Raw genomic sequence first — 25,176 nt, 5'->3', positions numbered from 1 at the left:
TTTGCTCAAGGCAGTTGATCTGCTGAATTTCAAACAATACTATAACTTCTTGCTTTCCTGTATTCTGCTTCAGCTCTCTTTCCCTTGGTAAACTGTATGCATGCATATATGTGTGTGTATGTTAGAGTAGTTTAAGTGTTTAGACTAGTTAATAAAGTCTTGTTCATGTCATACGTAAAGTTGTCCGTGTCTCAAGTTCATATATACTGGAGTCACTAATCATAGATTTTGACTACAGGCTTTGAGTAGTACTGTACAGTAAACAAGTAATAAAAACTCGGTGAGTGTTTTAGCGCAATTTTCTCACCTCATGGGATCACAACACTAAGAGATAGTAAATCTTTTCCTGGATTTTTTTTGTGCGTTCCCGAGATTAGACCTTCCTTAACATAATGCCGAAAACCCGAAGTCTCTAGGTGGTCTGGTTGAGGAGTAGAGAGAAGTGCAAGATTGGTGCGCACAGACAGAACAGAAATCATGAGTTAATCGCAATTTGTCCAGTGGAAAATTGCGCTAAAAAGACATTTCCCATAAACCGGAAATGCACATTTATTTGAATTAATAAACACAGTATTCACGGCACAAACAAGTTAATTGATTGTAATATTAATTTTACTACATTAAGTTAATTCTATTAACTGATCCAAATATTCAGAATCGATTATAACAAGTTATTATTAATAATTCTTGACAGCTAATTTGCTACACACTATATTTCGCCAGTCTGGAAGGCGTTCCTAAAACATTATTAGTAACACATTCCTAACACATTATTAGTTCCTAAAACAATAACCAATCAGGAATCAAATACTAATGTTAGGGGATCATTCTGTGTCTGCTGGGAACTTAATCCTTGATTCTATGCTATGAAATATTCCTGATGCAAATAAAATTGGACAATAACAATAAGCTGTTGATAAAATGGTTATTTTAATCAATTACTTGTAGTACAAAAATGACAGATCTCAAACAATGAACAAGATCAAATTACTGTAATTTCAGATTCATGTTACGGCTTCTTCTTCAGCTCCCTGAACATGGAAGATTTTTTCCAGTGTATTTTTTCTGGTGCTCTTCTTCAGAATGAGAAAGCAGATGTGATTTCAGAACAAAGGCACGAGTGAAACTCTTCTCGCATTGATCACATGTTAACTTAACATTAAAGTTTCTCTCCACTGTGGATCTTCGTTTGATTTTTTTCCGGTGTGAACTCTCATGTTAACCTTAAGACTTGATTTTTTTTAGACTGAGGGCAGGAGGCAGGAGATTTATTGGCTTCTTGTTCACGTCCATCAGGTCTAAAAGAAACATTAAATCATGTGAGATTTCAAATGAGAGACAAATGTGAAATAAAATTATAAATCACTAGTCATGAAACTCTAGATGACACAGACTTGACATGTAATCTGAAAGAAATCGCATCGTTTACTACACAGCACAAACTGATTGGCCGCTGCTGCTTCCGCAACCAATTTGCTTGTTCAATATTTAAATAGTTTGGTTCAGTGTATGCTTCAAGCTGGTCAAACAAAAATGTTGAAGCATTCTCTGGAGAATTTAATCACCAACCTTCTTTGTTCTTCAGTATCATTCTGCAGGTTCTGGATCACTGGCGGTCTCTCTGTCCTCTCCTTCAGTTCTGCCAAAAACAAACAAGTTTCATTTCCAATAGATATGATGCGAGTAATAAATGTTTCAGACTAATCACATGTAAAAAACAAAAAGATATTGATTCATCAGGTTTTAACGAAGTCACAGCAAAAAAAAAAATCTTGATTGTTTTTGATGATCAAAACCATATTTTCAAAACAGCAGATTTTTCTATGCAGTTTGGCCGTTCATTCACACACAAGTGCAGAATCTGAAACCAAACTATAGTAAAATAAGATGCACTGGTGTTTTGTCAAATGAGAAGTTTATTCTATGTATCATCTTTCTACTACTTTAATTCATTTTACTCTAATTTATTTCATTTACCTCTTTTAATTCCTTTTATAACCGTTTTAATTCCCCTTCCTTTATTTTGTGTTTATTTTCTATGCAAAGCACTTTGAATTGCCATAGTGTGGTTATTTTAATTCCTTTCTATGTAAAGCATTGTGAATAACTGTTTTAATTTTCCTTGCTTTTATTTTTTGACTATTTTTAATACTTTCTAGGCAAGGCAAGGTAAGGCAAGTTTATTTATTTAGCACATTTCATACACTGGCAATTCAAAGTACTTGACATAGTGTCTGTGCCTGTGGTGTTTATTCGGCGTGCCTAGGGTTGCAAAATTCTGGGAATTTTCAAAGATGGAAACTTTCCATGGGAATTAATGGGAATTTAAGGGAATTAACAGGAATTTATGGGAATAAACGGGAATAAAATGGGAATTTTCAAAGTTGAGGGTTGGCTCTTCATAGGGAACTTAAATATAGTTGAGAAAAGTATATTTTAGCATAATCTTGACTAAAACAAACAGATGCCATTCAAATACACTTGAATATCCAAGCCATTTCTCAATCACATGCACATAGCACACTGCTTACTGCATGGCTATTGAGACCACACCCCCAACTGGCGCTGTGCATGCCTCCATCACATGTACAGAAGCCCAAAGCACAAGACTATTGAAGGCACACATTTGAGCCTGTGGACTAAACAAAGTGAAGTAAGTTGAGATGATATTATGGGGAAATATATTTATTAAATGTTTAAATTGCAAATATCACATACAAATGTATTCATCTACCTCATGTGGCTGTTTTTCTCTGCCTCCTGCAATATGTTTTGAAGATCATTCCAGTTGTTTAGCTAGCCTCAATGTTTATGTATCTGTTCATGCCATTGCATTAGTATTCTTACAAGCTTTTACATTGCATTAGTAATCTTACAAGCTTATTTTACAGAAAAATGCCACGTGCACCATCTGATGTTTGGAGACATTTTACACCAGCTAATGTACAAGGGAAGTCTGTATATATGTGTAAATATTGTGAAAAGACATACGTGAAGAATGGCACAAAAATGCAGCAGCATATTGTGAAGTGCAAAAAACAAGCAAACAAGAGTTCCACTCCAGGGGAAAATGAATCCGTTTCAGCTGTATCAGAGTCAGATACCCTCTCATCAACTCCTGGTCCCTCTGGCATCAGAGGATTCTTTGATTCTATGGATGAAGCTAGCCAGAGAAATGCAGATGAGTGTTTCACTCGTGCAGTCTATGCAACTGGCTCACCCCTGATGCTGCCATCCAATGTGTACTGGAAGAGGTTTTTGAATGTTCTCCGGCCAGCATACACTCCCCCAACCAGACATGCACTGTCTACTCATTTGCTGGATGAAGAGTTCAACCGAGTTCAAACAAAGGTCAAGCAGACCATTGTCAAAGCTGACTGTATTTCAGTCATCTCTGATGGATGGTCCAATATCCGGGGACAAGGAATTATTAACTACATAGTCACCACTCCTCAGCCTGTGTTCTACAAGAGTGTAGACACAAAGGAAAACAGACACACAGGCCAATACATTGCAGATGAGCTGAAAGTGATCATCAATGACCTTGGACCAGATAAGGTTTTTGCACTGGTCACTGACAACGCAGCCAACATGAAGGTTGCCTGGGCAGATGTGGAGGAGACCTACCCTCAAATAACTACTATTGGCTGTGCTGCCCATACACTCAATCTTCTTCTAAAAGATATAATGGCACTGAAAACAATGGACAACCTCAACAAGAGAGCGAAGCAAGTTGTGAAATATGTGAAAGGCAAACAAGTAGCTTCCGCTACATATCTGTCAAAGCAAAAGGAAAAGAACAAGAGTACTACACTGAAGCTCCCCAGCATAACACGATGGGGTGGCGTTGTTATCATGTTTGACAGCCTTCTGGAGGGAAAGGAGTCTCTGCAAGAGATGGCCATATCCCAGTCTGCAGGCATCGACAGTGACATAAAGAAGGTCATCTTAGATGATGTGTTCTGGGAAAGTGTCTAGCAGTCAGAAAATCCTCAAACCTATTGCAGCAGCAATAGCGAAGATAGAGGGTGATGGTGCCATCTTATCGGATGTCCAGTGCCTTTTTGCAGAACTCAAAGAAGAAATCCAGACAGTCCTGCCCACTTCCCTACTACTGAAAGCAGAGGAAACTGCTGTGGTCAAGTCATTGGAAAAGCGGAGGGAGTTCTGCATGAAGCCGGTGCATGCAGCAGCGTACATGCTGGACCCAAAATATGACAGGGACATACTTTCTGGGGAAGAGAATAACGGCCATGTCTGACCACCTGGGTCTTGATAAAGGCAAAGTTCTAGGCAGTTTGGCAAAGTATCGAACAAAGCAAGGCATTTGGAAAGGGGATGGAATATGGCAGTCATGCCAGCATATATCTGCAGCCACCTGGTGGAAGGGACTTTGTGGATCTGAGGCCCTTGCACCTGTAGCCTCCATCATCCTTCAAATCCCACCATCATCAGCAGCCTCCGAGCGCAACTGGTCCCTGTTTGGGAACACGCACACAAAGGTTCGCAACAGGCTCACAAATGTAAGAGTGGAAAAACTGGTTGGCATTCGGGCAAACCTAAGGCTCTTTGAGCCTGACACAGAGCCATCCTCATCAAGGCTGGAAAGTGACACTGAAGAGGAAGAGTTGGAAGTTGAGGAAGTGGACGTGTTGTTGGATGTTGATGAGGCTCACGAAGAGCCCACTGACTGAGCAAAACTGCAGAGGATTGCTTGAAGGAAGATTTGCATGTTTAATGGGACGTTTTGGAGGGAGAAGGTTTTTTTTTTTTTCATTTAACATTTTGAATGGGACTTTGTGGGGATTTTTGGATGGGGGTGCATTTTTGATTGAGTGTGGTTGGGGGATGAGTAATATTTAACCCAATATTCCTGTTTTTGTTCTTCCATGAAACAAGTGATTGTTCAGTAAAATAATTCAAACTTGTTCTGTTCTACTTTCAAATAAATCTGTTGAAATATGTTGAATACATTTTGCATGGATGTTTTCTTATGACTTCTGTTAATATTTATGCTTGGATATGATATGATCGATTACATTACAATTAATTCCCAGTTAGTTCCCCTAAATTCCCATTAATTCCCATTATTCCCATGGAAAGTTTCTAATATGGAATATTTCCAAAATTCCCCAGCTTAACTTCCCATGGAAATTTACCGGAAACTTTCCGACCCTTTGCAACCCTAGGCGTGCCTAAGAAATCTATTGGACGTCTCCTATGGACCGTATTTTTCCCTAAAATCGGACAGGAGGAGCTCTAGGATTGACTCACGGGGTATCCTCAGGATCACTGCCCAGGATCAAAAACCCATTTGTTCGGAAGCTCTAGGAATGGAGTCGATCCAGTCTGCACCCCACAGAACCTCGAGTTTAATTACACATCAAACTCTCCACCACAGACCCAGGTCATCAGCATGGTTTCATCTCAGTGGCACAGTACTCATTTAGTAAACGCACAGCTAAATAGATGTGTTCTGAGTTCGGATTTGAATGTGACTACTGTAGGAGCACACCTGATCTCCTCTGGAAGCTGGTTCCAGCTGCGGCTGGCATAGTAGTTAAAAGCAGATTCACCATGCTTAGAGTGAACCCTTGGTATTTCTAGTTGATGTGATCCTAATGATATTAGGTGTTTATTCATTGTCTGGAAACAAAGCATCTAATTCTTGCAATATTTTTGATATGATAGTATGCTGATTTAGTTATTCCTTTGACATGACTACTGAAACTAAGGTCTGACTCTAGTGTCACACCAAGATTCCTGACTTGATTTTTAGTTGTTTGACCCCTAGAGTGAAGGTATGCGTTCACCTTGAGAACTTTATCTTTGTTTCCAAACACAATGACTTCAGTTTTGTCTTTGTTTAACTGAAGAAAGTTTTGGCACATCCAACTGTTGACTTCGTCAATGGATTGGCACAGGGAGTCAATGGGGCTGTAGTCGTTAGGCGATAGGGCCATGTAGATCTGTGTGTCGTCTGCTTAGCTGTGGTAGGAGAATTGTTTGGCTCATTATTTGGCTCATCGGGAGCATATACAGGTTGAACAGGAGTTGCGCAAGAATTGGGCCTTGAGGGACTCCGCATGTTATGGATGTCCACTCAGACTTATGGTCTCCTACACTCACATAATAACCTCTCCCTACTAAGTCTCAATACCATCACCCCCCTTAAAACCAAATATGTCTCCTTCACACACTCCGCCCCTTGGTACACTAACCAACTCCGCCTCCTCAAAGCCAAATACCGACAACTGGAATGACTGGTCTTAATGTCCACCTGGAAGCCTACAAACTTCACAGACAACAATACAAAGACACCCTCAACTCTGCCCGCTCCTCCCACTACTCCTCTGTCATCCAATCCGGCTCCAACAGTCCCAAGACCCTCTTCTCCACAATCAACAAACTTCTGAAACCCATGGACACAATCTCCAACTCCTTCACCACTTCTAAGTGTGATTTGTTCCTTTCCTTCTTCAAAACCAAGATCGACAACATCCATAATCAACTAGCCCATAGCACCCCCTACCCAACCCCTGGACCTCCACCACCCTCCCCTCCATCCCACTCTCTCTCTTCATTCACTCCAATCACTGAAACAGATGTATCTACCATAATCTCCAGCATGAAGCCCTCAATCCTCTCCGCTTGATACAATCCCCACATTTCTTACCAAGGTTTGCCTCCCCTCACTTTCCCCCCTCATCACCAACATAATTATCTCCTCTCTGGCCTCTGGTATTATCCCCTCCCCTCTCAGGCTTGCTGCCATCACCCCCATATTGAAAAAACCTGGTTTGGACCCAGACATTCCCAACAGTTACCGTCCCATCTGTCTCTGTGCTGTGGTGCGGTCGGAAACCAGATTGAAAATTGTATCCATTAGAGCTTAAGAACTGTTTCAATGAACTCGCCTATGAAAGGAAGATTTGAGATCGGTTTGTAACTGCTCAATATGTTGCTATCCAGATTGCTCTTTTTCAGGAGGGGCTTGACAACTGCAGTTTAACCCTCTGGGGTCTAAGGTGTTTTTGGGGTCCTTGAGATGTTCTGACATGCCCTGACATTTTTGCTTTTTTCAGTTGCTTATAAACATATTAATGGCAAAAAAAAAAATTACACACTATTTAGCACAAACAGGGCTACCATGAAATGTGAGCAACAAGAATGTACATGTCTGCATTTTTGAGAGAATAATGTTTATGCGTGGTTATTGAAAAAACTAAAAACTAAAGTTTCTGAAATAAGGCCATAAAACACATTCTAAATATGTGCCAATAAGACTTTTGTCTAAAAGATGTCATCGCCTAGTGTTTTTTCTTCAAAATGAAGTGAAAATCACCCTGCCTTATCATTCACATAACACAATACATTGATTTGAATTTTGCAAAGCACTTTCTGTTTGGAAAGGCCATATGCGGAGTGGGCGTCAACGGTCATGTATATGTAGTGGTTCACACCTGAGGAGACAATGGGGCCCGCATACTTAATTAGCCATTCATTCAGGTGAGTCACTGAGCCACAAGAATGCAAGAGCAACAGTTGGAAGCATCTCAATACTTTTTTATTTTTCCTCATATTGTGCTTGCAATTTGGCCTATAATATCCAAGGAAAACATGTCTAGTAATTGTGCAGTTAATTCTCATACTGTATTTTCAGTTTTGGAATATTTATGTGCTCCCCAAATTTGTCAATAATAAAACACAATAAAAGTTATTTAAAGAAAAGGCTTATATTTACCTTTTAATAGTTTGTTTACATCTACCTTGTAAATATATTTTTTTATTAAAAAGGTTACAATTACAACAACAATTCAAGTGTAATCTTTCTTTGTAAAAACTAAAGTATACATTTTATCATACATATTTCAAAGTTAAGGATTTGATTGATTATTTGATAACTTTATTTTTGACAAAACATATTATATTTAACATAAGAAAATATTGGCAAACAAAAGCTTATTTGAGGTGGCAGATATTTTACATTAAAAATGTATAATCTATCCAAAACTAATCAACGAAATGTTGTCTTTCATATGTCTGTAACATAGGTCTTTCATTTTTATTATAAGAAATATAAATGTTAATTTGCAGTTTAAATCCAGGAAATTTGGTAATGAAAAAATTATTAAAAGTAAGATACAATTGATACAAAACGAAATTCGTTTTAAAGAAAGGATTTGTACTTTCTGTTTTGAGGTCTCTGTGAAAATTTGAAAGTCTTTTAGTGATTTTTTTAGAGCGCTCGCGTCCATAATGGAGAACTGTCACGTAATATTGTTTTTTCCTCATAAATGCGAACACGAAAAATAAAAGACAAAAGACTTTTAAGTAAAACTTACTTCGCTCTTCAATATGCTGCCGTTCGTCGTCTGAGTTACAATCTTCCTCTGAGGAAAAGGTGCATTCTTCCTCGCCGTCCAGAATCATCTGAAGGGAGTCTTTATTACCGGAGAAGCGTGTCATACTCAAAACGCGATGAACTATCAGTAAGTCTGATGAAGAAACTTTTTATGGCATTGATCAGGGGGCGGGTGCGCTGCATACTAGATCATCTAACGATTTACATGTGAATCGCGCCGGGGGCGGGGCGGCCGCAGCTGATTATAGAGATAATGAGGCAGAAGGAAAAACGGTACCTCTCCTTGCTTTCAGACAGATTACATGAGTTGAAAACATTTGTTTTTTATATAAATTACTTCATTTAAAAGAGGAGATTTCAAGCTTCATAAAGACATATCTCACGTGCCTGTGTGAGAAGTATTCGCTGAGTTATGATTCATTTTCGGACGCGTTTCAGAATGGACGACACGGACAGAGAGAAGGCAGAACTCGCTTCGTGTTTATTTTTCTTTATTTGGCGAAAAGCACAACACTTTGTTTTTATTGTGAGTGTACACAAAAACAATACACACTTAACAGGATAGATTGATGTATAACACAAGCATATAAGATAAAAATTAATATTTTTATTTTATAATTTTTTTGCACTCATACGGAAAAAAACGAGCCTATCGCGCCGGCGCGATAGCCGACCTCAGGGGGTTAAAGGGACTTTGGAAGAGTCCCATAGAGAAGTGAGGAATTTACCACTTCTAGGAGATCTGCTTCTAAGCAGTTACACTGCTGCAAAATATGAATGCACTTTCATATTTCTATGTAAAGCACTATGAATTGCCATAGTGTATGAAATGTGCTCATGTCGTACCCGAGTTTATTAGATTCATGTCGTACAGTGTGATTTGTAATGATCTTAGAGAATTGCCAAAATTGCACAGTCTGTAGCAGGCATGACAAGTGGGTGTCAGAAACAAAGTTGCGCAGCGCTGTTGTTTTTACGCTTTTCCATGAGCGCCACCTACTGTCAGAGATTGAATGTGCATTTACTGCCATTTCTTTGCATTGGTCTGAACAGACAAATCTCATGTGAATGTCTCGTCGCTCATCGTGGCTGTTAGGAAACTAACTTAGAAGAGACTTGGTTGCTCAGCGCATAAGGATGAACTACTTACTGTAATCTCAGACTGCGTTTATCTGGTTTCTCCACTCCATGGATCTTCAGGTGTAGCTTCAGGTGACTTTTAAAAGCAAAACTCTTTCCACACTGATCACACGTGTGTTGCTTCTCTCTGCTGTGGATCCTCTCATGTTTTTTCAGATTTGCTGACAGACTGAATGTCTTGACACAGTGTGAACATTTGTAAGGTTTTTCTCCAGTGTGGATCCTCTCATGCATTTTCAGATTTGTTGACAGACTGAATCTCTTGTCACAGTGTGAACACTTGTAAGGTTTTTCTCCAGTGTGAATTCTCTGGTGCTGTTTTAAACGGTCCGCTGTATTAAAAGTCTTCCCACACTCAAAGCACATGTACTCTCTCACACCAGTATGAATTTTCTCATGTACTTTTAAATTGTGCCGCAGTGAAAAACTCACACAGAGCATGAATGCGTCTTCTCCTTCGTATGAACTGTCAAGTGTGTCTTCAGGGCTGAAGCACTAAGAAATGTTTTGCTACATTGATCACATGCGAACGGCTTCTCTCCAGTATGAACTCTATTGTGAAGTACAAGGCTATATTTGTGTGGGAAACTCTTTCCACACTGTTCACACATAAACGGCTTATCTCCTGTGTGGACCCTCATGTGTCCTTTAAGGTATGCTGATTGACTGAAACTCATCCCACACTGATCACACGTGAACGGCTTCTCTCCAGTGTGGATATTCATGTGCACCATAAGATTTGTTTTTTGTGAGAAGCTCTTCCCGCACTGATCACATTTGAACGGCTTCTCTCCAGTGTGGGTTCTCATGTGCGTCTTAAGGTTTCCTTTGCTTGAGAAACTATTTTCACACTGATCGCATGTGTACGGCTTTTCTCCAGAATGAACTTTCATGTGAACCTCAAGACTTTCTTTGTATGTGAAGCTCTTCCCGCACTGATCACATTTGAAGGGCTTTTCTCCAGTGTGGATCCTAATGTGACGCTCAAGACTTCCTTTGGTTGTGAAACTCTTTCCACACTGAGTGCAGGTGAAAGATTTCTTGTCTCTTTTCTTTAAAAATCTCTTTTTAGTCTTTGAGCGACTCAAAGATTTTTTTCCAGGTTTGACATGATGTTCCTCCTCCACTTCACTCAGTTCTTCACTCTCCTCGTTCTCTCTGTCCTTTCCCTCCAGATGCTTTCTGGTAGGTCTGCCAAAAACAAAGAAGTGTCATTTCCAACAGACAATTTCACTCAGGTGTGAGATGAATAACAAATATTTCAAATTTTTCAGATATTTCTTAAAAAAAAAAAAAAGTTTATAAAAACCCTGAATCATCAGATTTTGTCAAAGCCACAGCAACACACAACGTAAAATAATCAACAACCAAAAAAGCATCTACCAATTGTGTCCATTTACAATAGTGAAAAACACATGTGTCAGTTAACCACCAAACCTCGATATTTGTTGCTTCTTCACCGCGGTAAGAAAAAATCCCATACCGTCACAGCCCTAGCTATGACGCAAGTTAGTATAGAAGAATTAAACGTCATCAGCATTATTAGTATTATTTCAATTAATACTCACTCAGATGAGTATTATTAGAATGGTGTTCAGCATACAAAGTGTATACTGAATATAAATATACTGAATGTGCTTATATTCTTTAAAATCACATTCAACTGGCAGTAAGAATAGACCAGCAGACCAACTACAAAAAATTGTAAATACAGCACAAATCATTTTAAGCAAAAAAGTTCACAACCCATAAATACATTGAGTTGCAATGATATATATATATATATATATATATATATATATAATATATATATATATATATATATATATATATATATATATATATATATATTAGCTTATAATCTCATTTCATTAAAAATTTTGACCATAAGGGGGCACTGCCTTGAAACTCAGGGCATGGTGCTGAAAAAAAAAAAAAACATACAGAGTTTCGTAGCGATATGCCAAGGCGTTCGTGAGATATAGACATATCCAAAACCATTGCAGTTGCATTACATGTTTTTCAAGGTACACCATTATTATTATGGACTATAATAGCAACTGAGACAGACACTGCATGTTAAAGGTGGTATCAGTGATTTCAGGCCCAAAAATATTTATCACATTCATCTTATCTTTCCTAACGATCCGCTAGCTGCCCGCCCCATAAGCATGCCGTCAAAAAAACGCGTCTCTGTAGGCAGCCTAGGCTCTGAGATTTGCACAAAAAAACAAATGGTTTAGCCAAACACTCAAAACCAAAACAAATAGTGTTCCAACCAATCACCGACAGGGGGAGGGTGTTGTGAGGTTTTGTGCTCGTGCACGGCTACACGCGAAGTCAGAGCTTAAGAAAAAGCTGGCTCAAAACCTCACAACACCCTCCCCCTGTCGGTGATTAGTTGGAACACTATTTGTTTTGGTTTTGAGTGTTTGGCTAAACCATTTGTTTTTGTGTGCAGATCTCAGAGCCTAGGCTGCCTACAGAGACGCGTTTTTTTGACGGCATGCTTATGGGGCGGGCAGCTAGCGGATCGTTAGGAAAGATTAGATGAATGTGATAAAAATATTTTTGGGCCTGAAATCACTGATACCTTTAATTTTGAAATCAATCAGATCAACAGTACTGTATTTAGAGCCAATTTCATGTTTTGTTTAATTGCAACAACAATGCCACATTGATAAGCGCTTGTGTGAGGGGGTTATGAAACAGACGCAACTTTAGCTCATATCTTCTGGAGAGAAATAGCTCTGACACTGGACAAAGCAACTGCATACGTTAGCGTAGGCTATCAAATGGAGTATAGATTGAAACGCTATGTGTTTGACAGTCTGCATGTGCTAGCATACGCAAAAGAAACAAAGTATACTTTGGGCTTTATTTGCTGTCAGTTAGCAACACCGTATGTCGTGAGCCCCTAAGTGGTAGTTTTATGTAACAGCATGTGCTTATCTTATTTTCACCTTACTCAACATGTAAAGCAGAGAGGAAATGGCACCAATCAAAAGACACATATGACCTGAGTATGTATAAATCTCTCCTCTCTTCCTTCTCTGTTGATGTTCATGCTGCAAAATCTTCCTACTTCCACAACAAGATCAACAGCTCCTCAAACACACAATCGCTCTTCAAGACATTCAACTCTCTCCTCTGTCCACCTCCACCTCCACCCGCCTCCTCTTTAACTGCTGACGATTTTGCTAACTTCTTCACCAACCAAACAACAGCTATCAGCAGTCAGTTCTCAGCTCCACAGACACAGGAACCTAGAGCGAACCCTTCCACAGCCAATAACCCTCTCTCCTCCTTCTCTCCGCTAACCGATGAAGTACTGTATCTAAACTCCTCCACTCCAGTCATCCTACCACCTGCCCTCTAGACCCCATCCCCTCACACCTTCTACAAGCCATCTCTCCAACACTTCTACCAGCACTCACACACATCAACTCATCCCTCCATACTGGCACTTTCCCTACAGCATTCAAGCAGGCTCAGGTTACACTGCTTAAAAAACCAACGCTAAACACATCATATGTAGAGAACTACAGACCTATCTCTCTCCTACCATTCATTGCGAAAACACTTGTAAGAGCTGTTTTCAACCAAGTAACATCCTTCTTGTCTCTGAACAACCAGCTGGATGTCAACCAATCCGGCTTCAAGAAAGGGCATTCAACTGAGACTGCTCTACTGTCGGTCACAGAAGCCCTACGGATCGCAAAAGCTGCTTCCAAATCTTTAGTCCTCATTCTCCTGGATCTGTCTGCTGCCTTCGACACTGTGAATCATCAGATCCTTATGTCCACCCTCTCAGCACTGGGCATCACAGGAACTTCCCTCCTCTGGTTTGAGTCCTATCTCACAGGTAGGTCCTTCAGGGTCACATGGAGATGCGAGATATCCAAAGCACATCAGCTGACCACAGGGGTTCCCCCAGGGTTCAGTTCTTGGACCCTTGCTCTTCTCCATCTACACCACATCACTGGGACACATCATACAGGCACACAGCTTCTCCTACCACTGCTATGCTGATGACACACAGCTCTTCCTCTCATTTCAACCAGATGATCCCACAGTAGCTGCACGGGTCTCAAGCTGTCTGGCGGACATCTCGGCATGGATGAAGGAACATCACCTGCAGCTCAACCTGGCAAAGACTGAGCTTCTCGTCCTCCCTGCCAATCCGTCTCTACAACACGACTTCACTATCCAGCTAGAATCATCATCAATCACCCCATCAAGGTCGGTCAGAAATCTTGGAGTAACGTTTGATGACCAGCTGACCTTCACAGATCACATTTCAAAGACAGCTCGATCATGCAGGTTTGCACTGCACAACATCAGGAAGATCAGGCCTTTCCTTACTGAGCATGCAACACAACTTCTCGTCCAGGCCCTGGTCATCTCTAGGCTTGACTACTGCAATGCTCTTCTGGCTGGACTTCCATCATGTGCAACTAAACCTCTACAGATGATCCAGAACGCTGCAGCTCGGCCCACGTCACTCCTTTGTTCATCTCTCTGCACTGGCTGCTCGCATCAAGTTCAAGGCATTGACGCTTGCTTACAGATCTGTCACAGGCTCAGCTCCCTCCTACTTTCACTCTCTCCTACAAGTCTACATCCCTACCAGACGCCTACGATCGGTCAACGAGCGACGTCTCGTGGTTCTATCACAGAGAGCCACAAAATCACTTTCCAGAACATTCTCATTCACAGTTCCATGCTGGTGGAATGCTCTCCACACCCTCATCCGGAATGCAGAATCCCTGACAACATTCAAAAGACAGCTGGAAACCCATCTATTCCATGAGCACTTAACCTCATAATAATTAAAAAAAAAAGAAAAAAAAAAGAAGAAAAAAAAAACCTTTCCTTTTCCTTTATATCCTCACTTATCAGGCTTATGCTACTCTGGACAATGCCTGAACTTCGTATTTTGAGTATTTCTTGCGTGTTTTTTTGCCTCTTCACTATGACTTGCTTAATTTAGTCCTAATTTGTAAGTCGCTTTCGACTGTACTTACCGTGATCTCAGACTGCGTTTATGTGGTTTCTCCACTGCATGGATCTTCAGGTGTAGCTTCAGGTGACTTTTAAAAGCAAAACTCTTCCCGCACTGATCACACGTGTGTGGCTTCTCTCTGTTGTGGATCCTCTCATGTGTTTTCAGATGTGTTGACAGACTGAATTTCTTTTCACAGTGTGAACACTTGTAAGGTTTTTCTCCAGTGTGAATAATCTGGTGCAGTTTTAAGCAGTTTGCTGTAGTAAAAGTCTTCCCACACTCAAAGCACATGTACTCTCTCACACCAGTGTGAATTTTCTGATGTACTTTTAAATTGTTCCGCAGTGAAAAACTCTTTCCACACACAGAACATGAATGCGGCTTCTCCTTCGTATGAACTGTTAGGTGTGCCTTCAGGTTTGCTGCACTAAGAAAAGATTTGCCGCATTGATCACATGAGAACGGCTTCTCTCCAGTGTGGATCCTATTGTGAAGTACAAGGCTATATTTGTGTGGGAAACTCTTTCCACACTGTTCACACATAAATGGCTTCTCTCCTGTGTGGACCCTCATGTGTCCTTTAAGGTATGCTGATTGACTGAAACTCATCCCACACTGATCACACGTGAACGGCTTCTCTCCAGTGTGGATATTCATGTGCCCCATAAGATATGCTTTTTGTGAGAAGCTCTTCCCACACTGATCACATGTGAACGGCTTCTCTCCAGTGTGGGTTCTCATGTGCGTCTTAAGGTTTCCTTTGCTTGAGAAACGATTTTCACACTGATCGCATGCGTACGGCTTTTCTCCAGAATGAACTCTCATGTGAAACTCAAGGTTTTCTTTGTATGTGAAGCTCTTCCCGCACTGATCACATGTGAACGGCTTCTCTCCAGTGTGGATCCTAACGTGACGCTCAAGACTATGTTTGGTTGTGAAACTCTTTCCACACTGAGTGCAGGTGAAAGATTTATTGTCTCTTTTCTTTAAAAAATTCTTTTTAGTCTTTAAGCGATTTTTTCCAGGTTTGACATGATGTTCCTCCTCCACTTCACTCAATTCTTCACTCTCCTCGTTCACTTCCATCAGGTCTGAAATGAAAGAAAAAAAAATCAATTTCAATTTCAGTACATCAAAATAATAATGAAGAGAAATATGAAGTGAAGTGACAAAAGTGAGCAGTGATGTAAAAAATTATGTAAAATATTATGAACTTTTTGACCTTTTTTAATTAATTAATTAATTATACATCCCTGAAACTTTCCATGAATGGTGTACATTGATCTTCCAGTTATTATTTTTAAAACATTATAGCCACAAATCCTATGTTTCTGTAGTGTTACTTCCCAGTAACAATCAGGAGCATCACACTGCATACCTAGATGATGTCGTAATTTTCTCAGATACATGACCATCACATTTCTCAGATACAAGCCATCTAGACACGCTTACTGAAGTTTTCTGTCGTTTGGCTAAAGCTTTTTTGACTTTGAACCTAGCGAAATGTTATTTTACAAAAGCCGTTGTGATTTACTTAGGTAAAAAGGTTGGTCATGGTCAGGTTCGCCCAGTGGAAGCAAAGGTCTCGGCCATTCCAAAGTTTCCAGTTCCCTTGAAGATTTTTGGGAATGGTTGGCTACTATGAGAATTTCTCCACTGTTGTCTCTCCATTAACTAACCTCCTGAGTCCCTCTAGGAAGTTTATATGGAGTGCGGAGTGAGCTTATGCTCTTTCTGCTGCAAGAGACATTATGTGTAATGCCCCTGTGCTTTCTGCACCAAACTTTAACCTGCCTTTTAAACTGCAAATAGAAGCCAGTTCAACTGGGGTAGGAGCAGTTCTACTGCAGGAAGATGCCTATGGAGTGGACCACCCGGGATGTTACTTCTCCAGAAAACTCTTCAAGTGCCAGCAGAATTACAGCACCATAGAGAAGGAAACCTTAGCTCATCTCTTAGCTCTGCAACATTTAGAAGTTTACACTGGAGGTAGTAGCTTCGTTTTGTTTGATAGGTTAATTAGACTCCCTTACTCTCAGGTAGCTTACACTTTTTTTGTTTGTTTTGGCTTTAAAGGGACACTAGGTAACTTTTTAACCTTAACTGAACAGCTTCAGAGTCAGTGGAATGGTTATATTACTTATTTCGGGTTGAATGGTGGTGGTTTCGCACCCCCCTGGTGCCCGAGAGCGGAAAAAACTCACTTGCAACTTTGGGCCGGCGGGTCGGCGGCCTCGCCGTCAGCAAGTATTGCGTGATATCAGGTCTCGCGATGTAACGAATTGATTTACAGCACTGCACACAAAGCTAGGAAAGCTTGTTGGAGCGGAGGACGAAAGAAAGAGGAAACGGCAGACTGACCGAGCAAGGAGTCAGACTCGAGTAAATATCGTTCTTGTTGATGGACTAGTAGACATCTTCAGAGGTTATCTGTGCCTGTTCGATGTCCGACGCTTTGTAACGCGTTCTGTCAGGAGGAGAAATAGGGATAGCTCACAGATGAAGTTATTACAGAGGCCAGACAGACTCACGGAGGCGATTGGCATCTCACAACTTGCACTTTATTCCCCAGTCGAACTCGTGTAACTGTCTGTCACCCGTTCTACCATCCACATCTTTACTTGATAAACAAAAGTAGGATAAGAATGAGCATCAAACTGAAATAACCCGCATACGGGTGTTCGAGGTGCACATACAACACAGACTGCCGACGACAGTTCAACAGGGCGCGCGCAGCTCTTAAAGGGGCCACACCTTATTTCCACTCATTACAGCTTCCATCCTATTGAACAGGTACCAGTATAGAGGGCGGAAGGGATCAGGCCGTGAGTGCAGAGACGGCTCTGCGCGAGTGGTATTTACGACAGTAACGTTAAATACAAGTACTCCACAGCGACTCTAGGGGTCGCTGTTTGACAAAAACGGAAAGCTGCATAGTGTGCCTTTAATCCCCTCCTGAAGCTTGAAGCGTCCTATCTTTTCTTTTGTTTGGGTTATTTTTACTGTTATCAACCTTACTCTTAACTGCTGTAAAATAGACTTAACTTTACAATTAAAAATCCTAAAGAGTTACCCTGTGTGTGTGTGGTGAGTGCTGGGATTGCAGACAGAACCAACTCTCTCTCTCCTTTGTTTGTGCTTTACTTGGTGGGAATACGCTTTCTTTCCTTTTTAATAACATATGCTACTCCCCTGCTGCCCCTAGACAAGATAAATATTAGGGGTGGGAATTGGCAAAAATGTGACGATTCGATAGTATTGCGATATTTGGGCCACGATTCAATATTATTGCGATTCTTAACATATTGCGATACAGCAAGTATTGCGATTCGATTCTGCGATATATTGCAATTCATGTCCCCTAGGGGTGTCAAAATTAATCGTTTCTACGATGCATCGCGATGAAGATGAGGACGATTTGGTATCGGTTCAGTAATAGACCATAACCGATTATAATGTACTGACGCTTTACTGACGTCATTTGTCGTGTCCATACGTGCTTTGTTGCGGTAGCATACGATGGCAGAAGGAGGTGAGACGCGAGTGCAAGAAAATTAAAAATGCTCCAACTACTTTAAAGGACAAGTTCGGTATTTTACACTTAAAGCCCTGTTTTCAGATCGTTTCTGATGAAATAGAATGGTTAAGATTGAAATTTGGACACATGCTGCTGGCCCGAGAATTTTCGGTTTCTGTGGTAGCACCCCCTCACCTCCACAATGGCTGCATAGGTGCACTGGAACAATCCTTCCTAAAACGCATTAAACTTTCGTTTACAAAGACGTGAAACTCACAGAGTGGTCAGGGGTGTTCACTGATATGCTCACACAAAAATCGCTGCAAAAGATGTTTTACCATTCGTTGTAAAACTGTGGACCTATTTTTCCAAACGCCTCACACCCGTACATTCTTCCGTTGAGAGCTTGAATAATAGACACTCCAGCCCAGTTTCTGGCGGCGGAGTAATAACGTACCTCACAGCACATCCAATACAAGTCAATGGATTTGGACAAAAACTACGATAAAACCTGTTGGAAGCATATTTTGCAGCAATTTTTGTGTGAGCATATCAGTGAACACCCCTGACCACTCGGTGAGTAAAAAACGTTCCCTGAGACGCAATATCACTAACAGCGTGAGTGTTCAGCGGTGCTGCATCTTCTCTCTCTCTCTGCACAAGGCAAGCGCTGCAGGAGGTGATACTACACTCTCGCGTTTCGGGAGTCGGGACATGACGGAATATTCACTTGCACAATCAGGCCAGCACTGCATCGTAACTAGCCTAACGTTTAGAATTTTCACGTCGTCTTAAGTCTTACCAGTTTAAACATTCAAGCGATTTTAAACTATTCAGTACTCGTGCGCTCTCAGAGATGTATTCCTCTGCGTGCACCGCCTCACTAACAGCTCGCCAGTAACAAAAGTTGTTCTTTGTGGATACAATCAGGATTTAATTAATCAGGATTAATAGCCTATGTATTTAATTTAGTCAGGACTAAAAGACTATCCAGTGTTATTTTACATTTGATTTCTTTATTCAGTTTCTGTAGTATTTCTGAATACTAGTGTTAGACCAACCCAAACACTTTTCTCTTTAATTGTATCTTTATTCTATTGTATTTATTTGTGCAACTTTTTTTTCAATTTAATTCAAATATTGAAATCAAGCTTCCATGTGTTGCATAAACTCTTAACAACAAAATGATCCCATTGTAAAAACGCAACGAGTGAGCAAACATTAAGTTGAGATAAATGTAATAAATTGTCTAAAAGAAAATCCTAGAAATTCAGGCCCTGATATTTATCCCATCACCCAAAAGCCAGTATTAGTTTTCCTACACTGTTCATAGGCTTGCAGCCTCCATGTTACAGCTAATGCAGTGAGATTTTATGTTTTATCTTAAACATAAAATAACCTGATCGTGTTTGATCAAGGCAAGCAACTGTTCTGACTTGTCCAATTTTCAGCATCAATTTTTCATCTTGCATTAAAATCCTGTCTATTCATTGTATGCATTTGAAATATAGAGTTGGGTTCTGTTTTAATGTACCCAAGTGTACCTAAAATAAAAAGAGTTTAATATACAGGTTTGTGGCTCTTCATTTATTTTTATTCATTTAGAATCGAAATCGAGAATCAAATCGAAATCGAATCGGAACATCTGAATCGATACCCAGCCCTAGTAAAAGGCCGGACGACCGAATCCATGTTATGTACGTGACTCATTTGGATAATTTATTTTCCTGAATTACCGCTGGGTGTGAATTGCACAAAAAAAATTGTTTTACGCACATGATGCAGCTGCCATTCCCTATTTATTAATTTTTTCGCTTATTAAACATGTGGTTTATGGGAGCGTTTTCTGTGTTGACACAAATCTTTTGCGATGCCGGGATTCGCACACAATACATCCATTAATGTCCAATTTGCGACTATCCCTTAATGATGCCTTTGAACTGATTCCTTTGAACTGATTCATTTTAACGATTCAATGGTTAAAACAACTTATCTGTCCAAAACTGAACTCACGAATCAATCATTTACTCAGAACACCACTGAAATGAGAACGCAAGTGAACTTACTAGAGGTCGACCGATAGTGGATTTTACCTATAACGATATTTACGTGCCGATAATGATTAATCGGACAAAAAATTTTAAAATGGATACTGGATAAAAAAAAAACACATAACACTCAAAGTAAAACAGTGCTTAACTGAAATGTGCTAAATGAAATAAATATATTATGAATATATTAAAATGGGAAGTTCTATATTAAACATTAAAATATTAGGCTACAGGTTTCTTTAGCTATAACCTAGAAACATTTCATAGGTAACGCTTTGCAAGTCCCATTTGTTAACAAGGATGTTTTAGCTGGCTTTCATGAACTAGCCTATAGGCTATGCATTATGCAATATACAATTTTTTTACAGTATCAATATTTGAGCAAGACAACTAAGTACCTTGAATATTCATGTTAGTTCATAGTACATTAAAGTTAACAGATAACATAAAAATGAATACTCAATTTAAAATGTATGTTAAATGTTGAAATTAACAAACTAACAATGGACAATACTACAACATTTATTAACCTTAGTTAATGCCAAAAATGTAATCAAAAAGATGGCCATCTTTAAATATCTGCAAAGGACAGAGCATTAAAATTGAATAAATGTATACATGTATTAGTCTCTCACTTTATTTGCTTCTATGTTAGAACACTTGATGGTTATCTAATAAAAATTATAATATGCAGTGGTTAAATTGGGCCGGGGCTCTCCGGGGCTCAGCCCCGGCACATAAGCCTGCTCGTTTGCAGTCAGTTGCCTACAGGAAATTATGTCACATAAAATTTGATGAAAGTGATGCTTTTGAAAACCTATTTCTGATTATAAATGAAAGATTTTGAAATGGCATGTCTATTTTGTCTCGGCGGAGCTGAGATGAGAACAATCGGGACACGGCCGTACTCTTGTTCAGCTGCTTAATCTCGTTGTCAGTCGACCATGATCGCGCACCGCTCGCGCTGCCATGCGCATCTAGGCTATTACTCAGAACTCCGACACGGATAAATGTACGCAGCAATAATGAATAGGGGTGTAAGAAAAAAATCGATACACTTGAGTATCGCGATATTTTATTTTGCAATACTGTATCGATTTTCAAAAACGCAATATCGATTTTTTTTTTTTTTTTTTTACGTCCAAAAATATTCATGGTAAGACCGTAAGACAGTGGTTCGCGCTTATGTTGTTTAAATCCCTACTACTAGATAGCTATGCTGAGACGCACCACTAGTGTCCTCGCCAGGCTCGCCTATAACGGTGCGTTTTTAGGATTTTAGGATTGACAGCGGACCGGAGAAAGCGTTGAGAGCGACCGAGAGCGTCAAAAAGTTGGGCAGTTCCTTTATACAAATATCAAGCGAAAAACGCAGTCGGCAGCCAATTGCTGTGAGGTTCGGGATGTGAGGTTCGGGATGTGACGTCTGTCTTGAGAGTTTAAACATATGCAAATTGTGCCGGAGTTTATGCTGGATTTAGTGCGTAAATCATTTTTGTTTACAAATTAGACATTGTGCAGTTGTTATATATATGTTAAATATTTCATTTTGGATGTGTTTATTGTGATTATATTGGCTGGTTTTATAAAAGTTTATACAATTGAAAGGATATCTTTGCTTGGTGCATTTGGAAACAAAGCTTGTCTATTTCTAAATGTAATCGCGTGCATCGTTCACACCAAAAGCGAATAGAGCATCTGGCGCGAGTGATTTCAATGTTAAGTCAATGCAAAGACGCGTTTACGCGCGTCTGGAGGTCCTGCGGCACGAGGCGTTTAGCGCGGCGCGGTTTGCCTCATTCGCGCGTCCAGTTCTTTTAAAATCTTTTATCACATAAAACTTGATTTCAATATATGACACATTCATTTTGTTCACTTTCATCCACTTTCATTCATTTTCGTCCAGTTCACGTTGTTGTTTTGTATTGTGACAGGGGCTGTACCTATTTTCTTTTATTATGGCCTACTTGAGCATATAAAAATTTGCTCACTAAGAACCTGTGAACCACAATCCCAAACTGGTAGTTTGATTTTCTGTGTACTGAATTGTTTACCTAAAGTAAACTTCTTTGACTTTTATGCACATCATGTCTTTTTTAAAATATTTTTAATATATTTTACTTTTAAAAAATCCCAATATATCGCCTTATGCACAGTATCGAAATATATTGCAATATATTGAATCGTGACCCATGTATCGTGATACGTATCGTATCGCCAGATTCTTGCCAATACACAGCCCTAATAATGAATGTTCCTGGGAGATCCGTAGTTGCGCGGGATGTGGAAGCGCGCAAAAGTTCCAGAACCTTCGATCTACTGCCTTGAAAAAAAAAAAAAAAAAACCCCGAGCTGCTGGCCGCCGCTGCAGCAACAGATCAATTTAGTCAAGTTTGTTGGTTGTACAAAAAGTGCCCTGGCCTTGAATGACATTTAAGGTAAGGAAAAAATGCTTGGCACATTGTATGGGTCACTATCATAACAAGGTAATACAATGTGTTATCAAGCGTTTTATATTTAATATGAGGGAAATAGGCTACACATGCCGTGGACGTGACACAAAAAATCTTTAACTTTTAGGTGGCAAAATATTTTTTTGTAATTCTGTGAATTACACTGCAAACCAAAGTAATACTACCCACCGGATGAAGAAGGGTTGTTTCTCCACAGAACATAACATATTCATTTTATTTTATTTTTCATGTTCGCATTTATGAGGAAAAAACAATGTTACGGACGGGACCGCTCTGAAAGTGGCACTAAAAGACTGTTTAAAACTTTCACTTAGACCTCAAACAGAAAGCACAAAGCCTTTCTTTAAAATGAATTTCGTTTTGTATTAATTGTATCTTAATTTTAATCAATGTTTCATCAACCAATTGCCTGGATGATTTAATAAATAAGAAGTAAATATAGTAGGCCTATATAGACAATAGATAATCATGACACGGACGCGCCGGCGAGTGAACTGGACTCTCGTCTCATAAATGAACCGAAACTCAGCGTATAAGGGAGCCTACTTGCCTGACAGACCTGATAAATATATCTATAAGCTTGGAAGGTCTTCTTTTAAACAGAACAATTCAAAACGAAAGAAAACAGACTGCTTAAGTAGCCTAATCCGTATGAAATGTGCATTTCTCTCTGGCGCGTTCACTACTGCGAAGATTGCGAGGATAGCATCGTCAACTTCATCTATGCAGGGCACTGACACAGAAAACACTTGTTTATTAATAAACAATTAAATTGTCTCCTTGCTATATTTTACATATTCATAATCATTACTTTTGCCGGTTCTTTGTGACAGCTTTTAGTTGCTTTATTGACAGCGCCACCCTTACATGAACGTGTCACCACCGCGTCAGCACCGAAAACAGGACATTTTTTTCAATCCCTGTTTTGGCAGGGGAAAAACTGATCAGAAAATGTAACGAAACGTTGTAGAAATGTAGTGGAGTAGAAAGTATAATAATTGCTGCAAAATGTAACGAAGTAAAAGTCAAAAGTATGCACTATTGATTCTACTTAAGTAAAGTAGGCCTACAGAAACGAAGTATTTGTACTTCGTTACATTCCACCACTGCTGATTAACAGCAATGTAAATGCTAAATGTCCTAATACCTGTTGATACTACAACAATGCAAATATGCTCTTAACCTTGCAGTTTTTCACATATCATGTAAGACTCAATTTCTCCATTTCTTTGCACAAAACTCTCCAGAAAATGCCATTTGATAGTTTATTTTTCAAAAAAAAATCCCGTGGGGGGCATACCCCCGGACCCCCTAGGGAGAGCCCCCCCACATAATAAATCCCAATTTAACCCCTGATAATATGTATTGCAGTGATAAAAAATAATTGAATCAAATGCGTTTCTGATTTCTCAACATCGATATGCAGCCGACAGAAAACAAATCAATCACATCACTAGCTTTAATGCAACTTCGCCCGGCTAATGAAAGCATAAAAGTGACCAGCTGAGCTGGATATAAACTAATGCAAATAGATGGTAACAATTGCGACATTAAACTTTACAACAACATACTGTACAACAAAATCCTGTGGTAAAGCGTCCCAAAAAACAACACAATACTACACAATTGCCAGTTAGTTTTGTGTGGTACTTTTGATGGTTAACAACACATAGAATACCACAGGAACTCTTTGTATGGGACGTGTCTAAAGCTTTGTTATCTTAATGTACCAGAACAGTCATGAAAGATTAATCTAAAATAGACACCAACCTGCTTGTTCCTCGTGTTTTATTATTCTCCAGGGTTCTGGTTCACTCGAGTCCTCCTCGATCTCCTCTTTTAACAAACACAATCTTCGCAGTTCAGTTGCAGCAACTCCACATATTCCTGCTCGATTCAAAACTAGTCACGTCTATGAGGATGGGAATATTACCGCTTACAGGCATTTATTGACCCGATAATCCGATTCTAAATCTTTCTAGACCAAAAGTACAAAAGCCAGTAGCACGACATTACCGCCACCCGCTGGACTGGGGAGTGAAGCGTCGAGAGTCTGAGGGAAAATACTTGGAGAGAAGATGTTTACAGTCATGTAATATTTAAACTTGGATTTTTGTTTTGTTTTAAACTACATACATCATTTTCTAAATAGCCCACATCATTAGACACATATTAAACCTCCAAAAAATCATATTTTCCAACCTCAGGCATTTAAGACTTTTATTAATTTCAGGGTTTTTCAGATTTAAACACCTTTTATTCTCAACCCTGTAATTTAATAGACAAAATGGACTTGGTTTCAATAACTGTCACCGTCCCGCTAGCGGGATGCCTGCGTTTACTTCTATATTACAAATAAATCCTAATCTAATCATGACAAACTATATCGTTGGAAAGGTCTAAGACTCCTAAATATATATTTTAGCACTGTTTTTTGTTACAAATTGTGTATGAACAGTAATAGTTCATACAGTTCTGATCTTTGTCACAAAAAAAGTCGACACACACACACTTTTAATAATTGAAACTTTGGTTTTCATGCTAAAAGTTTATAATAAAACATATAGGCCTAATCTAGTATTTGTCAATATACTAGATTATATTCAATCTTCTAAAAAAGT

At 39.5% G+C, this 25,176-nt stretch overlaps 1 protein-coding gene across 2 annotated transcripts; it reads right to left on the bottom strand.

The window, feature by feature from the left end:
- Positions 1 to 910: 910 nt before the first annotated feature.
- Positions 911 to 24,596, bottom strand: LOC308700508 (uncharacterized protein). 2 transcript variants are annotated; one of them, XR_014031315.1, is made up of 5 exons: positions 24,326 to 24,596; positions 14,533 to 15,604; positions 9,516 to 10,696; positions 1,570 to 1,639; positions 911 to 1,298 (listed from the first exon to the last, which is right to left on the bottom strand). XR_014031315.1 is itself a non-coding variant. In XM_081382139.1 (3 exons), exons 2-3 carry the CDS (start codon positions 15,597 to 15,599, stop codon positions 9,934 to 9,936), a joined length of 1,830 nt encoding a protein of 609 aa, XP_081238265.1. In that variant the 5' UTR covers positions 15,600 to 15,604; positions 24,326 to 24,596; the 3' UTR covers positions 9,202 to 9,933. The 2 variants fall into 2 exon arrangements, 1 of the variants encoding a protein (XP_081238265.1); XM_081382139.1 differs by lacking the exons at positions 911 to 1,298; positions 1,570 to 1,639 and having other exon boundaries at positions 9,202 to 10,696.
- Positions 24,597 to 25,176: the final 580 nt, after the last annotated feature.

The sequence above is a fragment of the Scardinius erythrophthalmus genome (genome assembly GCF_964197995.2).
Source record: "Scardinius erythrophthalmus genome assembly, chromosome: 1".
NCBI classification, from domain to species: Eukaryota; Metazoa; Chordata; class Actinopteri; order Cypriniformes; family Leuciscidae; genus Scardinius; species Scardinius erythrophthalmus.
This window is presented reverse-complemented; position numbering and strand designations above follow the sequence as displayed.